Genomic DNA, 25461 nt, shown 5'->3' with positions numbered 1-25461 from the left:
TTTTGGCTAATTTCTTGGCCTCCTTCTGGGGAACCCACAAAGTCTGGGTACCTCTAGAATCCCTAGGATGTTGGGAAAAAAGGACGCAAATTTGGTTTGGCTAGCTTATGTGGACAAAAAGTTATGAGGGCCTAAGCGCAAACTGCCCCAAATAGCCAAAAAAGGCTCGGCACAGGAGGGGGGGAAAAGGCCTGGCAGCGAAGGGGTTAAATAACATCATTGAAGACAGACATCACTGACATCTCAAATGACAACATTGATGGTATCACTAATCATCACTGACATCATTCAAGCTATTCCTCCACAAACAGAGGCAGTGTAGTAGTGAAGGCAAGTCTCATTCAATATGGTAAAAGTTATATGGTGCACACGTTAGCTACCAGTGAAGTTTTGAGTGCAAGCAGTAGTTCAATAAATCACAATAGAAACTCATTTCCAGCCATTTACAATGTGTACAACATGTTTAGGACCCCTCCCCCCCCTTAATCTGCCCCTTTTAAAGAATCACCCCAAAACCTACCATGCGGGTGCGAAGTGGATGATTTTTTTTTTTTTTTTTTTTTTTTTTTTTTTTTTTAGAGAGCTTTGTGAAAGATTTTTTAAATGGAATAAAAGTTATTAGCAAAAACAAAAACAAAATTCTTCCTAAGGAAACTGTTACCCAAGGTTTAACTACACAGTGGTGCCTGCCAGGCATGTATGTATATTCAAATATATACTTAAGATAAACTTACTTTAAATTATGCAAAGTAAAATCACTCCTGGTGTAAAAGTACTTCTGATATACTTACTGCGATGTAAGAACTCCCGATGAGAAGCCATGCAAAATAACAACCCAGAGTCATAAAAAGATCAGGGTCTCAACTGAAGCTGGTCTGGATTCTGAGAAGTTCCCTCCATGACATAGTTTTTTTGACCTGTGCAGACCATGCAGGCCAAGCTTTTTCTCTAAAAAGCTATGTTTTCCTTCTAGGGCCCACCTTTTGGCTGGCCAAGCTCACCTTACACTGGTTTAAAAAAAGACAGCCTAGATATCCTTTGGATAGGAAATAATTTCAAAGTTTACATCTTGACATAGATTTCAGCTTTTACAATACATCTCTTGCTACAAGGATGAAATGGTATACAGTGAGTAAAGACCATCATTAATTTTAAATACTCAGGTATTAATCTGGCCCATGCGAAATTTTCGGCTAGGCTTGCTGCATTTCATAAATTAGGTGAATTGTTAGAAATTAAGTTAGGGTGAAATTTCCCACAATTGTTTGTTGCCGAGACTGGTTCAATCAGGCAATGTCTCGTGGTGCAAAAAATGTTTTGTGAAGGACATTACTTCGGTGAACCAATCCAACTGCAGGTATCTTGAGTGACATTTGAACATATGTATGCCCTTAAGCAGAGATTCTTAACCTGATGTCAGAGGACCCCTTGAGGTACAAGAGGCTTACCCAAGGGGTCAGCATTGTGTTACAAAATTAAATATTACTGAAATAAATTCATTAAAATAAAGTATATGCAAATAAAGAAGCAAAATTAAAAACATTTCTATATTTCATTGAAATATTCAGTTCAAATCATAGAAATTACTTGGGGGCGTGAGCAACTGTGCAAGATGGCGATGGGCTTTAGAGCTGCTCCAGCTGCTGACCCACGATCCTGCAACACCTGACACCATCTTTCACTCTGGATCGAATGGAACGCGTGGGCCCAGGCGGAGGCTTCAATGGGGAGCCCATCTGTGGACAATTGCGGCTTCCTGTGGCTGCGAACACCGCCTACGCGATCTGTCCGTCTGAGGCCTAGAAGCCGGAGCCCATGCTCACAAAGCTGCGGGAGTGCAACGAAAAAGGACCCGGGGGTGACCACAGTGGCAGCTGCTGCGACTCTACACATGGGCTGACTGAGTCATTTCTGGAGCCCTGTTTGCGCTGTAGGGAGCCTATCTGTGGACAATCACGGTTTTCTGTGGCTACGAAACACCCCCTACATGCTCTGACTGGCTGAGGCCTAGATGCTGGAGCCCAGGCGTACAGGGCTGAGGATAAGAGGCGAAACTGGACCCAGAGGTGCCACAGTGACAGGCTTTGCACAAGGGCGGATTGGGTCATTTCTGGAGCACTGTTTGTGCTGTAAGAGGTACCTGAGGGCGTTAAGGAGGCCTGAGGGGCCCTAAGGACTACAAACGCTGCCGCAGCGCAGACGACAGCTGACACGTAAGGGTACTTCACAGGAGCAGTGGCGATATGCACCGGAAGCCAGATCGCTTTTTAACTTGCTCCTGTGCTATCAGCTTGGCCCCACTCTTCCCTCCTACACACCCTGCCCGCTCCTTGAGCTCGCTGCCTCAGCTCCCTTGCTACACATCAGACGACCTCCAGATCCCAGATGGGAGATCAATGCCCTTCTCCCCCCTTTCATATAACAACTGCTGAAGCGCTGCCCTGCATAGAGGCCTTGCGGGGTGGCATCTCTCTTCTTCCGCCCTCCAAACACAGCAAAGCCAGAGGCCAGCACACCACAATGACTCTGATGTAGACCCAGCACTGAGCACGGTGTTGATGGGGAGGGAGCCGATAGGGAGGCCCAGAAGAGGGAAAGCGGCAGGCCTCGCTCCGCATCCAAACTACTACACGCCATAGCGTTGCACGGGGAGCGCAACACACAAATAATGTTCCTTCGCAATACCCTTGAATCATTGCTCTTGGTACCCTCATACTCTACAGTAGACGTGGCAAGCAACAGAGTCAACAGGCCCCTGAAAATTGCATTTCGCTGGCACTGAGAGGCTAAACGTTGAGCAGAAACATTGTCTACCACCTGCCATACCAAAAAATGGGCCGCAGGGGCGGACTGGGCCTCTAACACAGTGGCTTAGTAATCCAGTCATTCCAGAGCGACTGATCCCCACCTCCCTGCACCAGGAATGGCATCCACCAAAGAGGCCAAACTAGTTTAAACACTGGGAGCCATAACAGCTACTAAACAAGCGCTAAGCACAAAGGTGGATGCAGTGGCCACAGAACTTGGACTCTTGCGAGCTGACCAGCAGCAATTGTCAGGCAGAGTCACCCAAGTGGAACAAGGCATCCCAGAAATTAGCCTAGCAGCCAAAGAACTGGAAGGACAGATAAGTTATCTTACAACCAAAGTACGGGAGCTGGAGGATAGCGCTGAGGACTCTGAAAAGAGATCAGTGCCGTAGGGCCTCCTTCCTAGGAGCGAAACACAAATTGCAACAAGAAGGCCTGCACTACTCACTCCTTTTTCCAGTGAAGTTGAAGGTAATAGCTGGCAATAAAATCTTCTTTACGGAGCCAACGGATGCCCGGGATTGGGTGGAACAGCACCGCTATGAGGCCTCCGCGCCTCCCTCACCAGAGCACCCTCATCGTAGCAACAAGAACTCAAGCAAAAAGAGACAAGTGTTGCGACCACGTCCGAAAGCCCTGATACCAGCGACACCCATTCAGGAGCAAGCCAAGTTGAAGTAGCCCAGGCGTTGAACACTGCGGGCACCCTATGGGTGGATAGACACTCCAGATGCTACTCTAGACAACGACGCAGCCGAATCTGCCTCCGTTGACTCTGAGGATATTATGACTTCGCAACTACTGTCAAATGTGACGCCCTAAACGGCAGATGAGATCCTATGATCCTTAGTCTGTAGAGACAACTGTGCTTATAATGCATTGAAAATTGAGTGTAAGGCAGAGTAGCATGCATACATGGAGTCAGCGTTTATTTAGATAACATGGGTTCCTTGGCTAATAGTTCACTGGACGACTGCAACCTGCAGTGGTTGCAGTCCTGCACGTCTTCGTTGTGGCTGATCACCCTCCCTCACCGTTTGCCTCCTAGATGCAGCTATTCACATGGAGACTAGCGTGGGAGCACCACATCTATGGGTTATAATTTCACTGGTTTGGGAGACTCCACATTTCAGAGCTGCCCTGGATTGGGAGTTTAGGTTAATGGAACAGTTAAAGCATGTGATGTGATAACGACCTTTCCTTTTTCAGATCTCCCACGGGCTTTACATTGTGGGTGGGGGTTTAAGACCCATAAAACTAGCCCTTGATAGCACCCCCCTTTACTTTTGTTGAGTAGATGGCTCAACTCAAAATAATAACGTGGAATGTCCAGAGAATGGGCAATACTAGGAAGAGGCACTCTGTCCAGCAATATTTAAGAAGAAGCGGTGTACAAATAGCTTTTCTACAGGAGACACGTGGTGGGGAAGAAGTTTGCTTGAAAACAAGAAAAAATAAATAAATAAAATCGATGGAGGGGTCAGTGCTACTGCACCACATATTCAGGCTTTGCACAAGAAGCCTTGATTTTGATTCACCCAGTGGTCTCCTTCCTCCTCTTATCAGCAGACATTGATCCTGAGGACAAATATGTGTTGGTGGAGGGTCTCCTGCACAGTAAGGCATTATTATTGGACAGTATATACGCCCCTAATGTGGCGCAGCCTGCATTCTTCTATAAACTCTCAACAACCTTAACACAAAGTACCCACATCTGTTGGATTCTAGGGAGCAACTTTAACTGCATACTCAATACATATTTGGATCGCTCACACCCTCCACTACCGAACTCCCCGGTCGTGTCAACCGCTACACTATCCTCCCAGTGGCTTCAACATTGGCTTAAACATTGGCTGCTCTTAGACTGCTGGCAGTCCCTCAATCCTAATATGACTTATTATTCATATTATTCTGCTGTGTATGATCTGCATGTCAGATTAGACAGGATCCTGTGTGTCCCCGCTACTCGACTACTAGTTATGGAGGCAGAATACCTGAGTAGGACCTTTTCTGACCACAACTCAATGCAGCTACAGTTGGGATGGGGAGCAGCCCGACTGTTAGTTCCCACTTGGAGGCTACAGCTAGCTTTGTTAGAAGATCTGGGTCTCCAGGATGTGACGAAAGACACGCTAACATATTACTTTGCGGACAATTGGGGTACATCCAGTTATAAACGTACAGATTGGGAAGCAATGTAGGTAGTGTTACGTGGCCATTTTAGCCACACAGTGATTGGAGGGAGGGCGACAATACATAGGGACCTGACACAGACGGAAGCGTCCTTGAAAGCCCTAGAAGATTATGCCAGAGCTGACCCTGCAGCATAAACTGATCTAGATGCAGTACTAGCTAAGCACACACACTTAGTGGAACAGTGTGTTATATCCGATAGCTGCCGATTGGGAAACATTGTTATTAGAACTTCAAACTCACTCATTGCCACCTCATGCCACTCCAGATGATCCCTGAAGGTCTTTTTTCACTTAACAAGTCCATCTACACAACATCATGATACAAGTGAAGGCCACCCCACCCAACATACTATCACAGGTTGGGGTAAAAACATGAATTTGGGTTGAGCCCGAGATTTGGACCAGGGTGCTGTGTGATTATAACTGTACAACGAATGTAAAAGGCCCATCACATGATGGTTCACTTGTTGTTATACTGTTTATGCTGGTTAAAGATATGAACCGTTTACTCCTGCACTTCTTCCTGCACATCCTGTTCTGTATATGGTGAGATTTATACATGTCACAATGCATACTGATCCTGCCTTGTACACTGTAATATGTTGCAGTACTGCATCCTCAATAAAAATGGTTAAAACAAAAATCATAGACATTACTTAGATCGGGGACCCCAGCTTCCAATAATGGCTTAGTGGGGGTCCTTGGATTCTGTTAATGATACAGTGGGGGTTCACAGAAGTCAAAACATTAAGAACTACTGCCCTAGATTCAATTTTCAGTCATGGTACCCCAAGTTCATTTTAATAATTTATGTGGAATTTCGCATAATTTTCCTGGCATTTCACATAATTTTGGTTTACATATTGGGCATAGGCATCTCCAGGGCTCAGCAAACCTAGCAGCTGCCTCACTAGAAATAGAGATAATACCATCAGGCTGAAAATTCCAATTGTGGACAAATGAATAATCTTTCATGGGATTACCATGTAAATATAAAAAGAACATCACAAAGGACAAGCAATAGCTAGAACTCAAAACACATGCATAAACTCAATGTAAGACCTGCAAACTATATAACTATAATTCTAAAACCTAATAATTCACCAACTGACTGTGAATCGTATAAATCATTTTTGCTCCTGAAATAACACTATAAAATATTATCTAACATTTTAGCAGCAAGATTATGCAATGTGACGAACATGCTGATACATCAGGAACACTCCGGTTTCCTCTTGGTAGGTACAAGCATGGGATGACAAGTTCCCTTATAGGCTCCACAGACATGGCAACAACATATACAAGACAGTTAGTGATTGTAGGGAGCTACTGACATAGTATTACTTTAATCAGACCTTGAGATAAATTAATATTCAAATATATTTTTATTAAAGTAACATAAAGGAACTTGATTTACAAAGTGTTGTCTATTAAACATGAATAGTTCATGATTACATCACTGTCTGTTTAATAACCATCATCCAAAACTGATTTCAGCAAAAACATGTTTTGCATCGAGCTTACTTGCTTCTTCCAGGCTTACATTTCTTTCACAGATTTCCGATACTAAAGGACCAGCAATTGGAGTGTATCAGTTTCCTGAAATATCGGTCAGTAGAGGACCTTTATAGTGCTAATGGTATTCGCTTACAGTTGTCTCCGTCAACAGTCTCAATTTACTGTTAAGCCTTTCTCTGCATCTCCATATGATATCCGTCTCCTCCACTTTTTATGCCAACCAGTGTTCCAATGATAATGTTTCTATGATGCTCCTTCAGTGTTTAACATCTCAACAGGTTCTTCATTATAGAAGTGCATCTGCTCTCATCCAGGCAGACTTTTCAATATCATAAGGGATGCCTTTATCTAAAAGTTTGCTTGGATGTGAGCAGATACGATTCTGTAATGAAGAACTTGTTAAGACGTAAGAAACTAAACACCCCTTACTATAGTAAACTAGCACCAATTTGGGACACCCCGGGGATACCAGAAGGTATGAAAGTTGGCCTTACTCTTCCCTCAAGAGAAACAGATATACGCAAATAGGGAGGCCAGCGGCTCTATTTGTTACAGAACAAGCTTCGAGACCAAAAGGAAACGTTGGAGAAGTTGCTGTGACTTCATATAAAAATTATCCCTCTCCACAAGCAGCCACACAAACCAGAGTTATTTAACCTTTTGAATGCTAGAGCTCCCCCGCCACTGGTATTAAGTCCTATTTTAGACATTTGGGGTTGCTTGCACTTAAACCATCATAATTATTTTCCATAAAAGTTTCCAGCATCCTGAGGATTCCAGAAGTATCAAGGGTTTGTAGATTCCACTAAAGGGAAACTAGAAAATAGCCAAAATACAGCTATATTGTGTTTTTTGTGAAGAAAATGGGGAAAACTGCTTTACAGGAAAGCTTATTTTTTTTTTCATCTTCCCAGATTTCAAAAACAAGCAGAGAGTAGCAAAAAACAATTTTGACCAACAATTTTTGCATTTTACATAGAAGTAGTCAATTTTCCTTATTTTTTGTGGTTTTAACCTACTTATAGTATGTGGTACAAATAAGTGCGTACCCATGGGTGAACCTATAAAGATATACAATTTTTTTTTTAAGTATAAAAAAATTAAGAGTTCAGCAAGGGGTCATTTGTGTAGATGCTTCAAGGTTCTTTCAAAGCCACTGTTGAATAAAAAAATTAAAATGAAAAGGAGTAGAAAAAAAAGCCATGTGAGACAATGCTTTTATCTGTATTTTTTGTCACAGTTACCAATTTACAAAAGCAATATACTGTTTCAGACGATAGGTCCTTCTGCTCACTGGGATATATAGGCTTTCTAGCTTCTCCAAAACATGCAATACCCAGAGCAAACAACTGAGCTGCACCTGACAAAGATTATTTATTCTATTGAACTATACAGCATTAATATGGTAAATTACAATGAATGAAATATGGGTATGAATGAAACCAGACAGTTCTGAAACGTATACCAGATGCTGAGTTTAGGAGCAGTGTATATTTGCACACCTCTGAATTTGTGGTTACCGAAACGGTCACTTGATTCAGGAGTGCAAAATATATTCTTTCTTGCACACTGGATTACATTTGGAAGCCACAAATGCACAGAAATCCAATTGGTAACACCGAATGTTATACTGTATTCTGTTCCCAGTAGTCTCTCTATAAAAAGGTACCTCAGATGTTGGTGGGACTAGTGCCTGCAGCAGGGAAGGTTAAAAAATGCACGAATGGCTCAAAACCAACCCCTTTTTAGGGTCAAGCTCAAAGCACTCTGTCCCTGTTGTTATCTCTCTACGGGCTTGTAACCACGCCCATGTCCTGCCTATCTGTTTGGTTGGTTTGTCGGTTTGCCTTTTACAATTCGCTTGATTTTAATAAGTGAAAGGCATGCGTAGGTAATGCCTTTTCCGGTGTTTAGCCCGCCTCGAACGCACCGGCCAACTACTGAAAACATACTAGGCTCCACGTTTTCCGTAGGACTTCTGGACTACCTTTTCTCTTTAGTTCATAGGCAGTGTGATCCCACTGGGCAGTTGTAAAGCACTTTGCATGATGTTGACTCGGTTATATGGAAAATTGTACTTTTGCGGGTCACGTGGATAATTGCACTTTTGCCGATACGTTTCACTGCGAGTGAACTTATGTTTCCTTTTGTGTGTTTGCTTTGCGGTAATGGCATCCGTCGGCTTGCTTATGTGAAACTGTTTTACTTTTCAGTTTATGTGGCAAGAAAAGTCTGGTTAGGAGTCTACAACGCTAATACCAAATGCTTGTTTGTAATGTAGGTAGCTGTGGATTTTGGGCCTGAGCTTGGCTGCTATCCAGGTAAACCTACCAATGTGAGACACTTCTAAAAACCAGATATCCAAATAGACTAGGGTGATGTGACGTGCGGATCTCACAAGGCCTTTTGTGCCCAAAGAACTTGCCAGCATCAAACTGGCTAAAAAACACATATTTTCTCCACATTTCTGTGGTGGAAAGTTCCAGAATAAGGAAATCTACACATGTCCTGCCATTCAATGTTCCCACGTGGCCCAATAAAAATGGTACCTACCTTGTGCAAATATTAAACGTTGGCTAAAAACACATTTTCCTCACAGTTGTGTGAGAGAAAGTTTGGGAATCTGTTGGGATTAACAAATTCTGCACCACCCAGCGATCCCATCTCTCTATAAAAATTGTACCCCACTTGTGGGGGATGGCCTAGTGCCCCTGACATCAAAGGAACCAAAACGCAATTCACATTTCCTGCCAACAAATGAGCTGATTCAGCTGTTGGGTATCAGCAGTATTTGAGCCTGAGCGTGGTGGCCACCTAGTAAAACCTACCAAACATAGACATATCTCATAACAAGAGACCCAGGAGTCCAGGGTGGTGTGTCTTCTGTGAATCCCACAAAGTTCACTCAAAATGCCCTGCAAATCTCAAACCTCAAACTTAGCCTAAAATCAAGAATTTTCCTTGCATTCCTGTGACTCAAACTTTCGGTAAGTGTAGGGATGTTCAAAATTCCTACCACCCAGGGTTCCTCTGCATGTTCTGATAAAAATGCTACCATACTTGTGTGGCTGGGTCTAGTGCATGCAAAAGGAATACATCTAAATTAGGGACAAAGGGAATCATTCTCAAGGTGTATGACCCAATGCCAGCTTGTGGGCTTTCTGTTCCGCTCCCTCGGAGGTGAATTGGGGGCAAACACCCACAACCCTCCAGGGGGGCAGAGAGACTGTTTTCCCTCTTCTGGTATTGGGTTATATACTGATGCCAGGACTGAATGCCCAAAAGTAAAATCCCAGGTCTAGCAGGCTTTTTGCCCCAACTGCCCACATTTGGGAAGGCAATTCCCCAATCTACCTCCACACTGGGCCGAAAGCCAGTATTGCTCCTGTGTAAGGTGGGGGCATGGTCCTATACTGATGTGGGCATGCTCTCACCCCTTTCTTTATTTTTCAATAAGTACAATCTCTGGTGTCTAGCGGGCTTCTGCAATCTGGGGATGCAGATTGAGGGCAAATCCCCACTGTACCCTGGATGGGAGTAAAACGCACTGAAATGCTCTATTTTGGGAGAATGTAGGGTGTATGCTATGGTGGGCCACCTCCCCATTTTAGTCTTTTTTAGAAACATATCTCCGGTGTCTGGTGGCCTTTCTACCCCATAGGGTGCAGACTCTGTGAAAACAAGACTGCATTGGCCCCTTCTGGGGTGGGGGCATGGCTCTATGCAGAAATGGTAGGCCATCCCTTTGTTTTTTTTAAAGGCTTTTTCTGGTCTCTGGTGGGCTTTCAACTGCCCCCCCCGTCTCCTCCTCCTAGGGGTATCAGAAAGAGTGCAATGCCCTTTTTTGTGGTGGGGCATGGCCTTGTGCACAGTGGAATTAAGCCATTCCTTTTTTTTTTTTTTTATTAATTTTGCCTGGTGTCTAGTGGGTTCTTTCCCAATTCCTTCCCCCAAAAAAGAAGAAGAGATTGGGGGCAAACACCCAATCTGCCCTCACAGTGGAGCAGAAAGACTTCTCATTATCTTTTGGGGTGGTGGCCCGGCGCATGGTGGACAATCCCAACCCTTGTTTTTTTTTTTTATCAAATTATCCCTGGTGTCTAGTGGGCTTTCTGCTCACACAAGGGACATACTGAGGTCAAACCCCTCAATCTGCTCCTTGGGGATGGAGAAAGCATGTAGTGCCCTATCCCCATTTTAGGATGAGGGCACTGCTCTGTGCACGGGGGTCCCTCCCAAACCCCTTATTTTTTCCTCTGGTGTCTGGTGAGCTTTCATACCCCAGGAAGCCGGAAAGACTGCTACTATGAGTGAGGTGGAGGGAGCACAGACTGCTGTCCCGCCACCCAAGAGGCTGTTGCCTCTACAAATAAAATCCCTGTTGTCTAGTGAAGCACCGTGCGACCACATCCCACTGTGATCAACTGGTGCTTCACAAGGAAAGGTGGGTATGACTTCCCATGACACCTCACATTTGGTACAATTCCCTGGCAGTGTGGAGAATGGGGCTGTTTTCACCCCTTTCCATACACCCACGGAAAACGAAAAGCTGTTTTGTGAGTGCCAAGTCTGCTAGTGATGTGATGACATCATTGATGCGATTGGGACACTGGCAGGATGGTCACACCCTCTATGGGTCAGAGCTAAAGAGTCCCTTCGCCGACCTAAGGAGGTATTGTGAAGGGCACAAAAGCAGCAAACAGCAGCTGTTGCTGCTCCATTGTTGGACCTGTCAGTGTCACCTCCACCTCCACATCCATAGCCCCTGGTTGTGAGCACTATGGACTTGGAGGTCAGGTTCATAGCGCCCTGGGTCTAAACCCCAGAAACCCTACTGAAATTATGTGGAGTGTCCCTATCGACTTGGCTGAATGCTTGTACCCAACAGGGCCGTGATTAACAGGACACGGTCTCTTTGTACGAAAGGTACCATCCTAATTACCCCTCATTGATGTCACTTGTGCAGTACATTATGGCTTAAGTACAGACTGCTGCTTAGCCAATGACGTGCAATTACCTGTGTACTGACTAAAGTATGAGAGTCTGTTATAAGGATTGTAGGAGACGTCTTGGTTGTCTTTATCAAATGTATTTAATCCGTGGAAAAGACCGCCGCTGTCGCGTCCTCGGCACCTCACACGGCCGTCTAACCGTTCCTGGCGAACGCTCGAGAGCCAAAGGCACGACAGCGGGCAGCACGCGATATTGGTTCGGCATGCGGTGTCGTGCCGTCGCGTGCAGAACAACATAGAAAACACAACATATTATCTCCTTCCCTTTTAAAACAGAAGAACTTCCACAAAGAAGGTAATTACATAACATTGAACCACTAAATAATCTTGGCCATAGACTGACCACAACAAGTAACCTTCCTGCTATAATCCATGACATTCCCTAAGTTTGAGCGGTACCCATTTCTCACGAACTGATCTCCTAAGTGTATGGGGCACCAACAACTTTGTGTTTGATACCATCCGTTCCTGATCCATGCCCTCTGTCACAGACTTACTACACCTTTTCATTCCACTGACGTCATTCACCTTCACAACCTTGCCCACATTCCACCATTGACCACCCTCAACCATGATGGCATTTCCACACTCTCCTCACAGTCACCGGACTCCCAAAAGAGGCCTCTCCCTTCCTCACGAACGTTTGTAACTTGATGCGCACCACATCACCCGGTTGAAATGATCGTTCTTTCGTAGAATTTTTCTGGTCATACCTGTCTTTCACCTTATCCTGATTTTTTTTTACTTCACCCAAAACACTGTCCTTGTCCACAGTATCAGGAAATTTACCAGACAAAGCCTTGGCTAACCAGGCCGGGAAAAGTCTTGACGTACTACGCCTACCTTTCAAAAGTTCAAACGGAGAGATTTTCGTCACTGAATGTGGAGTGGTACGATAAAACCACAACATTGAATTCACAGCTTCTTCCACATCCAATTTGCTCGCTTTAGCCCACTTGATGCATTCCACAACCACTCTGTTCATTCTCTCTACTAAACCATTCGTTTGAGGATGGTACAGAGAACTCTCCAAATGTTTCACAGACTCTCCTAGAAACGCTTCCATCTCATTGCTCACAAACTGTACACCATTATCCGAGATTAAAAACTCCCGAAATCCTTCCCTCCAAAAAATTCTCTTTGAGGAACTGAATGGCAGAGCCAGCCGTAGGCTTAGCAAAAAACCGCACTTCTGGACACTTACTGAAGTAATCCATCAGTACAAAGGCATAGCGCATGTGACTAGGGAAACAATTGAAAGGCCCAACCATATCGACCCCCACCTTAACCCAAGCCTTGTCCGGTAAAGGTATGGGTTGTAATGGTGGCTTCACAATCTTCAACCCCTTTTCAGCACCGTTACACACCACACATCCATCAACAGCTCGTTCCACATCTTTATCCATAGACGGCCACCAATAGTGCGCCCTGATACGTCTTTTTGTCATAGTGGCACCAAGGTGCCCCTCATGTGCATGGTCCACCAATTTTGGTCTAACATCGCACGGGGTAGACATTTATCATTCCTCAAAACAATGCCGTCTTCAATTGACAACTCATCCCCCACCTTGGCATACGGTTGGACTTCTGAATTCAAATTCCTTTCCTTAGGCCAGCCGTTGATAATATGCTGCTTAACAATGCACAACACCTCATCATTGCTTTCAGCCATCCTCCACACAGTCTTCGTGCACACCTTGGATTCATCAGCATCTATAGCCGTTATAAAACAAGCTTCCACATCGTCCCCCAAATCAACAGTGCTTTCGTCGTCAATAGGTAAACGAGATAGAAAGTCTGCTGTGAAATTATCTTTCCCCGGAATGTATCTGATCTGGAAATCATACTGAAACAATTTTGTGGTGAGGCGTGCTATGCGGGGGTTGTATAGTTAATCTTGTCACCATTCAAAATGTACACCAACGGTTTATGATCAGTTTGAATAACATAGTTTTGTTCCCCACACATAGCTTCTAAATTTCTCACTAGCCCAGTAGCATGCTAGCAGCTCTTTTTCAATCACTGAGTAATTGAGTTCTAATTCACGTAAAACTCTAGAGGCATAACTAATAACCTTCTCATCCTTGCCCGTACCTTGTGACAGAACTGCCCCCAACCCATACCTACTAGCATCAACTGTAATGGTGCACAATTGCCTGGGGTCATACGGACTCAATGGTCTAGCATCCACCAACTCCTGCTTCACCTTTTCGAATGTAGTTTGACGCTCACTGTCCCATATGAACGGTACTTTGTTCTTGAGCGAATTTGACAAAACTTTCATTTTGCTAGCATAGTTGGAAACGAACCTAGAATAATATTCACACATGCCTACAAATGATCGCAACTCGTCTTTGTCCTTGGGGTTAGGTGATTCCAGAATCGCTTTTACCAGCCCGGGCCGAGGTGCAATCCCTTCCCCAGACACACGGTGACCCAAAAATTCTATCTTTTCCTTGTAAAACTCACATTTTTCTTTCTACACACAGACGCCATAAGACTGAAAAATTTTAAAGACAGATTTGATTTTCTCATGATGATCTTCCAAACCCCTAGTATGGATCAAAACATCATCTTGAAAAAACAGAATGCCCTGTACTTCCCCCAACATTTTGTGCATGATGCGTTGAAAAGCTGACGCAGCGGAGGCCAGCCCAAACGGCATCCTGCAAAACTGGAAAGTACCAAACGGGGAATTAAAGGCTGTATAATGGCGCATATCCTCATCTAAGACCACCTGGTGATATGCCGATGCCAGATAAATTTTGGAAAACCACACAGAGCCTCTGAGCTCATCGAGCAGGTCGCTGATCTTAGGTAAGGGATATGAGTCTACCCATATTTCCTTATTGAGACTCCTCAGGTCCACACATAAACGTAGGTCCCCATTACGTTTTCGGGCAACCACTAATGGAGAAAGCCACACACTGGACTCAATAGGCTCAATCACACCATTATGGTGAAGCTTGTTCAATTCAGCTTTAAGATCATCTCTAAGACTAAACGGCACCGACCTGACCTTGTGTCTCACTGGGATGGCCCTATCCTTCACCTTCATCTTGTGTTTGAAACCAGAAATCTTTCCCAAACCCAGTGCAAATGTGCTAGGAAACTCCTCTTCAAATGGTGCCTTTGATTCTGAGTTCCCCACAACAAGGGCTTGTTCTTTAGCACCAGGTATCAGGACCATACCAAACAGCCCTTGGTGGTACCATCCCAAAATGTTCAGACCTTTATATGCCACAACTTTTACCAAAGATCCTGCGACCCTTGAGCTCTAGACTGTCTTCTATGTAGCCTTCAAAGTCAATTTTCCTCCCCTCATAAGATACCGGTGATCTGTCGGGAGGCAATAACTTCCTATCACCCCAAGTATTGTGGAACAGATTAGATGTGATCATAGCAATACGTGCCCCAGAGTCCACTAATAACCGAAGACACTTATCTCCAACCCGAATATCCACCAGGGGATCTATACATAGGTTTTGATCTTTGACCCCACATACATTTTCAGTGACCACCACAATCATATCCTGAAAGGCTTTTACAAAAGATTCCCCTCCATTCTACTCATCTTCCTCCGCTACACAAGACACCTTAGCTTGCCTATTGTTCATGGAATGACAGACTTTAGCAAAGTGACCCACTTTACTACACTTCCTACATACAGCATTCTTCGATGGACAACTTTTTCCTTCTTTGAAATGGGGCATGTTTCCACATCTAAAACATATGTTAGAAGACCTAAAAAAAGGATTGTCATATTTCTTCAGCTCGCCTTTCTTTACCGCACCCATTTTTGTAATGACATTAACTTGCACTTGATCAGAGTCCTTCACCCCAGTACTAGATGGGAGTTCCTTTAGAGAGATCTGCACCAGTCTCTTGGCTATTTTGATGACCTCTTCCAATATTGGATTACCCATGGTAAGTAGCTTCTGCTGAATGTGTTTGTTTGAGCAGTGACCAATAAACTGGCCCCTTATTTGCTGGTCTTGAAAATCTCTGAATTCACACTTCGAGGCCAATTGTCTCAGTGCACTGACGTATGCATCAACATCTTCACTCTGAACTTGCTGACGCTTGAAGAATTTGTGCCGCAAAAACACCAGACTCTGCAGTACATCAAACCTTGTAGACAACTTCTTGATAGTCATATGATATTCATCAAGTTCTTCATCAATTTGCGGCAGGTCAGGTAAGTGTTTGAAAATCTCTCTGCCTTCATATCCCAAAGAGTGTAAAAGCAGACACTTTTTTCTTTCGGGGCAAAAACGAGAGGCTCCAATAGCTCCCAGGTACGTCTCAAAGCCGTCAAACCATTGCCTCCATGGGATGGGAGGTGCCCCTGGAGTTTCCAAGAAGGGTGGTGGTGGTTTAACTGACTGCATAGCACTAACCAAAAAGGTAGCAATTAAAGTCCAGAACTGTCCAAGACCTGTTCAGATGGTCATACCTTTCAATAACCAGCTGTTAGATAAACTTTTACACAGTGTAACAGTATTTTCCACCGTTGACCCTGCTAATATGGCTCTGAGTAGCTTAAAACACAAATACCTCCAAGATGGCGCCTAAAAACGCCAGCCATGGCACCAGCAGAGTCCAGTTCTAGTTGTTTGCAACCACACAAGTCACTCGGTCCTCCCCCCAGCAGAGCTCCAGGTATTCATACGTTTCCTGTTGGATGTAGTTGAGGAAAATGTACGTCGAAGAAAGAAGAGGATATCTACCCTCACTGATATGCGTGGGTAACATAGCGGCGGTCCACAGACCTCTTGTCGCCAAAATCGATGTTATAATGATGGTAGGAGATGTCTTGGTTGTCTTTATCAAATGTATTTAATCCGTGGAAAAGACCGCCGCTTTCGCGTCCTTGGCATCTCACACGGCCGTCTAACCGTTCCTGACGAACGCTCGAGAGCCCAAGGCACGACAGCGGGCAGCACGCGATATTGGTTCGGCATGCGGTGTTGTGCCGTCGCGTGCAGAACAACATAGAAAACACAACAGAGTCCTGATTAGATTCACTGAGAGGTGTAACTCCCCAAATGCACTGAGAGATACTCTGGAAACGGAAATCATTTATTTTAAATTTGCCCTATAGGCCTCTCCTTATTAATCAAGGAGAGGTCAAACCAAATGGTATGCAGGAGGATTGAAGCAAAGTGCCATCCAACATTAGAGATCAAATTTGATGAGTGGTTGACTGTGAAATAGCAGTTTGTGTGAGACAGTGGAGTGCAGACTGGTAAGGTATGGCAATTAGAAGTGTGACAATGGTGTGTCTAAAGAAGCGAAAGGATATGTGTTTGTCTCAGAGTTATGAAAACCAAGGAAATTGAGTCAGAGAGATCATTTTGGGGAAGTAAAGTTCACTCTCTCATGAAACAGTTTCACTCAAGAAGCAGTCCAGATGTTTGCCTTTGAGGGGTCTGTATAGTTTACACCCTAGAGGGCTCAGTAACTCCTTATTACCAACTAAGGATAAATAGTCATTGCATATGCCAATTCGTTTTACAAGAGTATTTGGTAATTTTATATCAAGTTGAAGGACAGCACTATTCATTTACAGGACAACTAAATAATGAACAACTGCAGTTACATCTAAAATCATAAGTGTAATATTTGGTACACTGCATGAATTGGTTATCTTGTTTTTTAATTCAGCTAGCTGCACTATTCGCTGCAGCACCCAAAGCAGTTGTTGTTAGCTGCACAGGGTTAATTATGAATTAAGATTCTAGGTGTACTGTGTATCACAGAATGTTTGGTCAGACTAATAAGCAAGTGAAAACGGGGGCTTCAAGTTGCATATGTAAAATGTGAATTAAAAGAAAAGTATCAGAACAGGAGTGAATGCAGCCCAATAGCTAATACAAAGTTGAGTAAAAGGATACATTTTCAACAAAACATTTAGTACTGAATAAATACATTAATTAATTGTATCTTATAAAGTGCAGTTACCAAGGCACATGGCACTGTGGTACTAATCTTGGAAAACATAGTTATGGGGCTTAGGCTGCTCAATGTGTCTTCAGCAACGTGTGGAAGAGCATCAAGTTTTCACTATGCCTAAATTGGGGTAAGGCAATTACAGTCCACTGCCATATGCCCACTGCGAAGGTATGACCATCTACAATGTGAGCACTTTTTCCCTGGGGATAAAAAGAACATTGGCTAACGTGGATGGCAAGGCCTGTTATTGTGCGAAAAGTCTTAATTGTGGATGTCCCTTAGAAAGCAATACAAATTCTTCAATAAAAAGAACCACCTTTGCTGATCAGAACTGCCATGGTGAGCAATCAGGTATATTTTGGGAGTGTCTATGAATTTATGTCCCAGCTCAGGGATACAGGGTGAAAATTATTGAAAAATCTGGATTGTATGGTTCTCAAGGAATCAAATGCCAAAATTGTTACTCAAGGCTCAGGTTTCTTATTGTAACTTGTGTGAAGGCGCTTCGGACAATGGTTTACCATGCATAACAATGTTTAACTGTTGCAAAACTTCCAGATATTTTTTTATCTCATACAAAAAACCTTTGCCTTTACTAACAATGTTAGAATTCTGTTCCAGGTTCTGAAGAGAGACAATTTCGATCTTAGGCAAGTGAAGTAGTATTTATTTCTATGCAGTTTCTCAGTCTCTTCCATTTCTAGTGTCTCCAAGTTAAAATGTTCTTGCTTTTGCAGAGGATGGCAGGAAAACCAGATTGTAAACACAGACCAATTGTGTCTAGAATGAGTTTATAGTCATCTTTAGGTCGAGCGTGCAAGCGCTCTGACGTGCTGTAATCTATTTGTAGGCTTTTAACCACGCCCACCACACAACCATCACTATCACTCGTTCATGGACTTCCCTTTAAAAAATCCTTTGTTATAATTGGTAAATGCTATACCTTTGACCCTCCTTGAGGCAGTTTTGTTACCACCTTGGCCATTGACCCTGTTACATGGATAACTGCACATTTGTCGATACGTTTGACTGCAAACTAACTTCTTTTCCTTTTGTGTCTCTCCGTTGCGCTCATGCTCATGGCAGCCATGGAGCTTTAAATTGGCTTGCTTATGTCAACTGTTTTACTTTTCATTTTCAATTTATGTGGCAAGAAAAGTCCAGTTAGGAACTTACATTGCTAATAGCTCTAACTCGAGCAAACGTGATACCCATTGCATTGCAAGTGGTGATTGCAATCAGGCTTAATCGCCAATAGCTGAAGAATGTCAGCATATGCAAGTAGGTATAAAACAGATCCTCAAGGAAATAGATACAAAATATTGGCTCCTGTAGAACATCTGAATTTCCAATTCATTGAGTCAGTTTGAAATAGATTTTGGGGGGGCTTTTTGACCCATTTCTTACAATTCATAACATCGTTTCCACATTTGGTGGTGGCCTGAAGTATACTGACTGACATACCAACCTCTGCACCCTTTCACCTGCAGAGAGGTTTACTTCTCGGGGCCTTGTTGTGGAAAAAGGAACCAAGTAATCACACTCACATTTATGAAAATTCAGTACTTCTGGATATAACACACAATTATTGTGGTAAATTTCTACAGGGCATCCTTAATTTCAATTTGGACAATGAGTATTCTGCGATTCAAATTTCAACTGAAGGCAAAAGAACACGCATGTATGTGATACTGAAGAGTTTGCTGGAAAAAATAATGAGAATGATAGTATTCCAGACTTGCCCCTTGTTTGTCATCAAATAACTGGTTCCCTGTATGATTTGGAGTTTGTTTCCCGGCAAGGGTTAAGATAAGGAGAATAAATCTTCGGGAAAGAATATATGGTTATGGATTAAATAGCTGTCCGAGCACACAGCAGAGAAAATCGGATCTACTGTCAATTTAGCAAAAGAGTTTTTCATTTTTTTCCCTCCTTTCCTACAGTTTGTGTTTGCCTTGACAGAACCTGGAATCTCATTTTGGCAACAGTTAAAGGTGAAAACGTTGCTTTAATTTACTTTATTGTTTCACTCTTGGTGTTAAATATTGTACTACAGACGATCTTTATTTTGTTTGTAATTAATCTAATAAAAATGTAATTTAATTTAACAAAAGCTCTTGTAGCTACTGGAGGGCGTTTCAGTTGAGTAGTAGGGCTTAGGAGGATGACTCGCACTACAGTCGCTGCAAGAGTCTGAAGAGTTTACACTATTTCTGAATTAGTAATCTCCATGTATGACACCCAGTTCTTGAGTGTAACAGTCTGGTTACGTTACAAGAACGAATATGTAAAACTATCTTTATTTATGTACTTTTTCATTTTTTTTATTAATTGCGAGTTTAGGAAATTCTCATTGTTCTTCTTTACTTCTTTCAATAATGTTTTTGCATTCAAAGGTCTTTAGTATTTTCTCTCTTGATCAGCATAGAAGGCGAGTGTCGTCCACTAGCAGAACGTGCGAAAAGAAAACCTCGGCTCTAATCACGGCTTCAACACTTGACCAAACTGTATTATCCTAGTCAAATCACTTTCCTCCACTGTGCATTTTTTGCCATAATTGCCAAGTATGAGAGCACTTTGATATCATTTTGTTTAGACAGTGCTATAAAAAAAAATCCTTAATTCATACATTGTTTAATAGCATATACTGTTTCCACACAGAATACAAATAACGGCCAATTACAGAATGCATGCAACAAACATGGTGGATCCTTGAAAAATTCCAAGTTCTTATTTAGAAACCAGTGATTTTCAGAAGTACCACTAAACGCAGTGATATAATCTAACGTACTAAATGGGAAAACTTGCAAACTGTAAAAGTGTTACTTTTTGAGTAATAAAGAAGAATACCATATTGATGCACACTTTTTGTGATTTGCAGATCAATTTTTTCATGGCTCTTCCTATGGTTTGACTCCGATGACCAAGCCATGGTCCAAGTGAGGCCCCCCCTCTGTAAATGGGCTTGCTTAGCATCTCCACGGGTAACTTCCAAACCACCAGGGAATGGCTTTTAAGAAAGCCACCTTGGAGAAACGTGTCATACTTAAGATGTGTTAGATTACCAAAATTAAAAGTGTTCACAGGGCCGTAACTTTGGCATGATCCTAATTCTCAGGCGAACAGGTCCCAGTACATCATGCCTTGCAAAAGAGGACTTAGCAAGCACCTACTCTAAAATAGCAGCAGCACATGAAGAGCCAGCACAAGTCATAGTAAACATATCTGGTGCCTAACTGTAGTTTACTTGCTAACAATGATGAAAATTATTTGGTTTACAAAGTCACTGTTTGGTAAAGAACCAAAGAAACTTTAGCTTTGGCTCAAAAAACCGCAACAGGAACAATTTCCGCGATCTGCCCTGCATCAAACCAGCTATGTACTTAAGAATGCATGCACGCCAAGGTCAAAGAAATGATTCAGACCACAGATGTGGAATACTGTCACTTAGCCAGTGAAAAAAGATGAAAAGTGAGACATAGGTCTACGGCCGTATGTGAAGTAAGGAGTGGTCAGATTTTGTTTACAAAAAAATGCAGTTCATTGGGAACTATTAATGCTATTAAAAAGTAGCATTCATCTATAATCCTATGAGGCCCATGAAATTTAAGGAGCCCAGCTGTAATCGCTATGGTGGTCGCTACAATGTGACAAAAAACAGTAGCAAAACACAGTTATTTCACTTCACGGCTGACATACTGAAGCCCTTCTCTGCAATTTTGTTTTGAATCTGAACACTCCATTCGAGATTATTTACTAATATGCAGGCGTACAACAAGGATGTAGTCTAGTCTAGTGGTCTTTTTGTTGCTTGCAAACTCAGCAAAATTGAGATTTTATTCTGGTTTCCCCAAATGACAAAACTGGTTGTGTGTGTTCTGGGAGTGAGCAATTTTATTTCGAGGGGCCATTTTCTGCCGAATTGCCTTGACAGCAGGCAAACTTGTTGGGTAGTCGCTTTCCTATCGAAACCAACTCCGAATATACATATCAAAACAAATTCACACACCTACATATAAAATAACAGATTTTTATACATATGCTTCTTTCAGTGGGCAAAATTCAGCAATCAAATAAACCCCATTTTTAAAGACAGTGCAGTTCTTCAAAGGTCTGTGGTAATGAAAGCCTGGATATCTCTGCAATTACAATAAAAAGGTTCCCTTCCAGTTACTACTCGACTAGCTGATGGCTATCACCTACGACTCATCCATGTAGTGCATTAAACGATTAAGATTTGTATCGTTAGCAACACTTGCAAAATGCAATTTGTAAATCCATTTATGCTTTCCCGTAGAAGCGTAATCCTAGCTTCGAAGCACCTGCTCAGAAGAAAACAGGTTTTGTAAACCTGGTCTTTTAACCACAAATTTCAACATACAATCCAAGATTGAATTCTCGCAACCACTTGCCCTTTAAAAAGGCTTCGCTGTTATTAGATTTTTCTATAAGATTTCCAGCATTCAATATCGGGGAGTGGCGAATAAAGCTAGACGTTGGCAGGTGAACGAGCTAGCAACAAACTACATTTTCATAGGCAATTAAATACATGACCTAAATTTCACCAGGCATATGATCAAGAAAAAAACACAAGTGTCAAAGCAGGAGTCTTAAGTCACAATAATTATCACCCCTATGCTATAGATGGCTAACACAGACAGGCAAAATGCTCTTTACATTAATTAAAATGACTAGACTAAATGACGACTGATCTAATTACAATACTAGCCGAAACCCACTGCTTCCGTGGACACCCACTATCGGAGTCTAACAACAGTATCAAAATCTTCTTGAGCTAGTTCGTACAGAAGATGATAAAATGAAGGTTACCTTATTAAAAAAAAAAAAGAAAAAAAAAAAAGAAAGAAAGCTGTCAGGTGCATGTGTCTACGTGAGGAAAGCAAAAGCCAGATCATACGATACCAGAAACTTTCGATTTACCCGTCTGCTGACATCTGGACAAAGGTTAGATCGTGACATTATCTGCCCAGGGGCGATCCAGTGCTCCCAACCATAAGGTTCCCAAGCTTCAAGTACGTGTATTTTTATTTTATTTATAAAAAATACCTTAGTAGCGACACACCCAAACATCTCATAATATCAGGAAGAGAGTGCCCGTTTCCTCTGCAGGGGCACTAGTCTGGCCTGTCTCACTGCATGCTAACTGTAAAGATGTAAGTCTTGTTACAATAACCTGAATCGCTATATTCAGCCCCTGCGTGTAAAACTGTTGTGCTGCAGTCTTGGCAACTATAATAAGATAAGATTTGTGTTAACCCAACCAATACAAACGGTATTTGTTTAAATGCCTTACATTACTGAGTGAAACCCGGGATACATTTCATTATTCACAGGGTATCTATTTACTAAGTTGTGATATTAGAGCACCAACTACTGAATATCTGCAACTCTATAGGGGCTGTAGGTAACAATGATCTACTGTTACCCAAATCAATAGCGCTCGTTTGATTGATGAAAAAATAAGGACACTATCATGCTTCGGACATGTTGCCTTCAAGTACACAAACCTCGCAGAAAAGCAAATAAACTGACTAAACGACCTTTATGGCAATTCCCATTATATTTTCGATCACTGTAATGATACTATTGTAAATGAGATTTCAGGGAAATGTCAATTTCAGAAACGTTTCGCTGTACAATCAAACACTGAATGATTGCAGCTCTCATCAGGAGAGACACACGGAGGGTAGTAGATATCTAACTGCCTCCAATGTATTTTCCTGTATAAAACCAACGTAAAAAAGAAATATGCAACAGCAGCAAGCAAAATGCCTTCAACACTAACTACAAAAATATTAATAGAAAAGAAAGAGAAATAAACATTACATCTATAACCATTTTGAAATCGTCCGCTTAAATGGAGAGCATTAGCTTGTTAAGCTAAAGGCGGCTGTCGTTTCCAAACCTCTTCCATGTTCTCTGACACGCTACCTCCCTCCTGCTGCATTGGATTCAGAAAAGACTCCTAAGCTAAGATGACTGTTGTGTTATAGTACCTGCAGCGGCCGCATCCGGGTTTTGCTTGTGCTGCTGTCTTTCTGCTGCGATGGGAAAGCCCCTGAGCACCGCCTGCTCCATCGCTTCTGACAGCATCAGGACCACAGCCGTCAAACCCGCAGCCACTAATGCAAGTTGTAAAGGGGCTCAGCGATCACTGGCTCAGTCCCCGTACTGCTCCTGTGAACTAAGAGGACAGAGCGATAGATGCCCGCAGCAGCGCGCGAATCCTCAGATAACAGCCGCAGCAGACCACTCGTCCTGTGCGCAGCTCACTTAACCCATGTGCAGAAACCTGCTCCAGTGGGCTGCCATGACAGTGACGCGACTGTGTCTACCACGCATGCGTGAAAGGAAAAAAAAAAACAGCAACAGTACAGCTGGTTTCCCGAAGTTAAATGTAGTCGCCATTTTGAATTAGTGGGAAGTGGATTGAACCTAAAAGAAGATCTAAAATTGAATACCTGTTAGGCCGCATTTCTATAAAATTATCCAACATGTTATATTTTTGAACTTTAATGAACATAATTATTGATCCGTTTTTCATATTCATTAAAAATACAGCAACAGTTTCTCGTGTTGAGTTATTCTGTAAAATATATTTATGTTTTCAATATTGAATATATGGTGTTTTCAATTTTGTTCACAGTATAGGTCTTTTAAAAAATATGAAATAAAACACAGAAATTCCAATATGGGCGCTCATTTGATGCTCGTCGGGAAGACTTTGGAACATTCTGAGCTTCATTCTGTAGTTCTGTTGGGGGTGAGTGCGGAATCAATACTTGTACTTAACGAAGACTCCAGGGACTCTAGGTGTCGCGTGCTAAACAGAGGATGCAGATCCCGGGTTTTCCTTGATGGGGGATGTGTTTAACACGTAAGACAAAATTTATCTGTTGGAGAATTCTCTCAGGACCTGCTACTGACATTACGTGACTTTTTATCGGACTAGCAGGCACAGTGGCGGGTCTCTAATATTTCAGCAAGTGCAACATCTGCCGACCCAGGTCAAAAAGGAAGATCATCCTGGAGTCCTTCTGGAGTCATCTGCTGACTTCATATGGGCTATTCCTGTAATTATCCGGGGAAGTCATCACAGGCCATCCTGAAATATGTGTATAGGGCGAAATATTTAAATGAGATGACTCTAAAGTTATTAGAGAAACTACTCGATGATTAGTTCCTGATTACTTCAGTGGAAAACATGTGATGATCTTTTACTACTACAGATGATCCCAGGATGATTTGGAGATTAAGCTGTATAACTCTAGGATGGATTCCTGATTACTGCAGTGGAAAACCAGTGATGATCCTTTACTATTGTGGAATGATCCCATGATGATTTCAGGATTAGGTTGTATTACTCCAAGATGATTTTATGAGTATTTCATGATGGGCCTGTATTATTACAGAATGATTTTGAGATGAGTGCAGAAAGAGGCTCTGCTACTCAAGGATAATCCCACGATACCTTTAGTATAGGACTGTACTAATCGATGAGGATTTGAGGATGTATTACCCTACGATTGGTTCTGACTGCATTACTGCATGACGATTTCGGTAGGGGTATGTATTATTCTGGGATGATCTTGAGTAGTAATGGCTAAATCTTGTTGGACATATCCAGAAAGTTAAGAAATCCACAGTTTTATTTGTTGGAAGAGCAGATTACCGCTATAAAAAGAAACATTGGCAAAGCCAATAGGTCTCACATTTGCAACCAAATGGGCATGCCAATGTTTTTTTGCCAATGGCCTGCAGTACTGGGAAAAACAGAAAAATCTGAAAAAGAGTGAAATGATGAGTGTGCCAATGCCATGTGTGCAAATCATAATAAAATGGTGGCCAACAAAGATGACTTATGTATGCATACCGATCCTGCATGAAACGGCCACTGTTTTATTTTATTGTTTTGTTTACAATTGCAAGATGAGAACTCCACTTGGAGGG

At 42.5% G+C, this 25461-nt stretch overlaps 1 protein-coding gene across 1 annotated transcript in view; it reads right to left on the bottom strand.

The window, feature by feature from the left end:
- The window catches only part of TTC27 (tetratricopeptide repeat domain 27), a 1165789-nt gene extending 1141942 nt beyond the window's left edge, over positions 1 to 23847 (bottom strand). Inside the window, exon 1 of the mRNA XM_069234695.1 lies at positions 23508 to 23847. Coding sequence (XP_069090796.1) covers positions 23508 to 23604 — 97 coding nt within the window. The 5' untranslated portion in view covers positions 23605 to 23847. The remainder of the gene's footprint in view (positions 1 to 23507) is intronic.
- Between the last annotated feature and the right edge of the window lie 1614 nt (positions 23848 to 25461).

The sequence above is a fragment of the Pleurodeles waltl genome, chromosome 5 (genome assembly GCF_031143425.1).
Source record: "Pleurodeles waltl isolate 20211129_DDA chromosome 5, aPleWal1.hap1.20221129, whole genome shotgun sequence".
Lineage (NCBI taxonomy): Eukaryota > Metazoa > Chordata > Amphibia > Caudata > Salamandridae > Pleurodeles > Pleurodeles waltl.
Note: the sequence above shows the minus strand (reverse complement) of the source record. Positions and strands in the feature narration are given on the sequence as shown.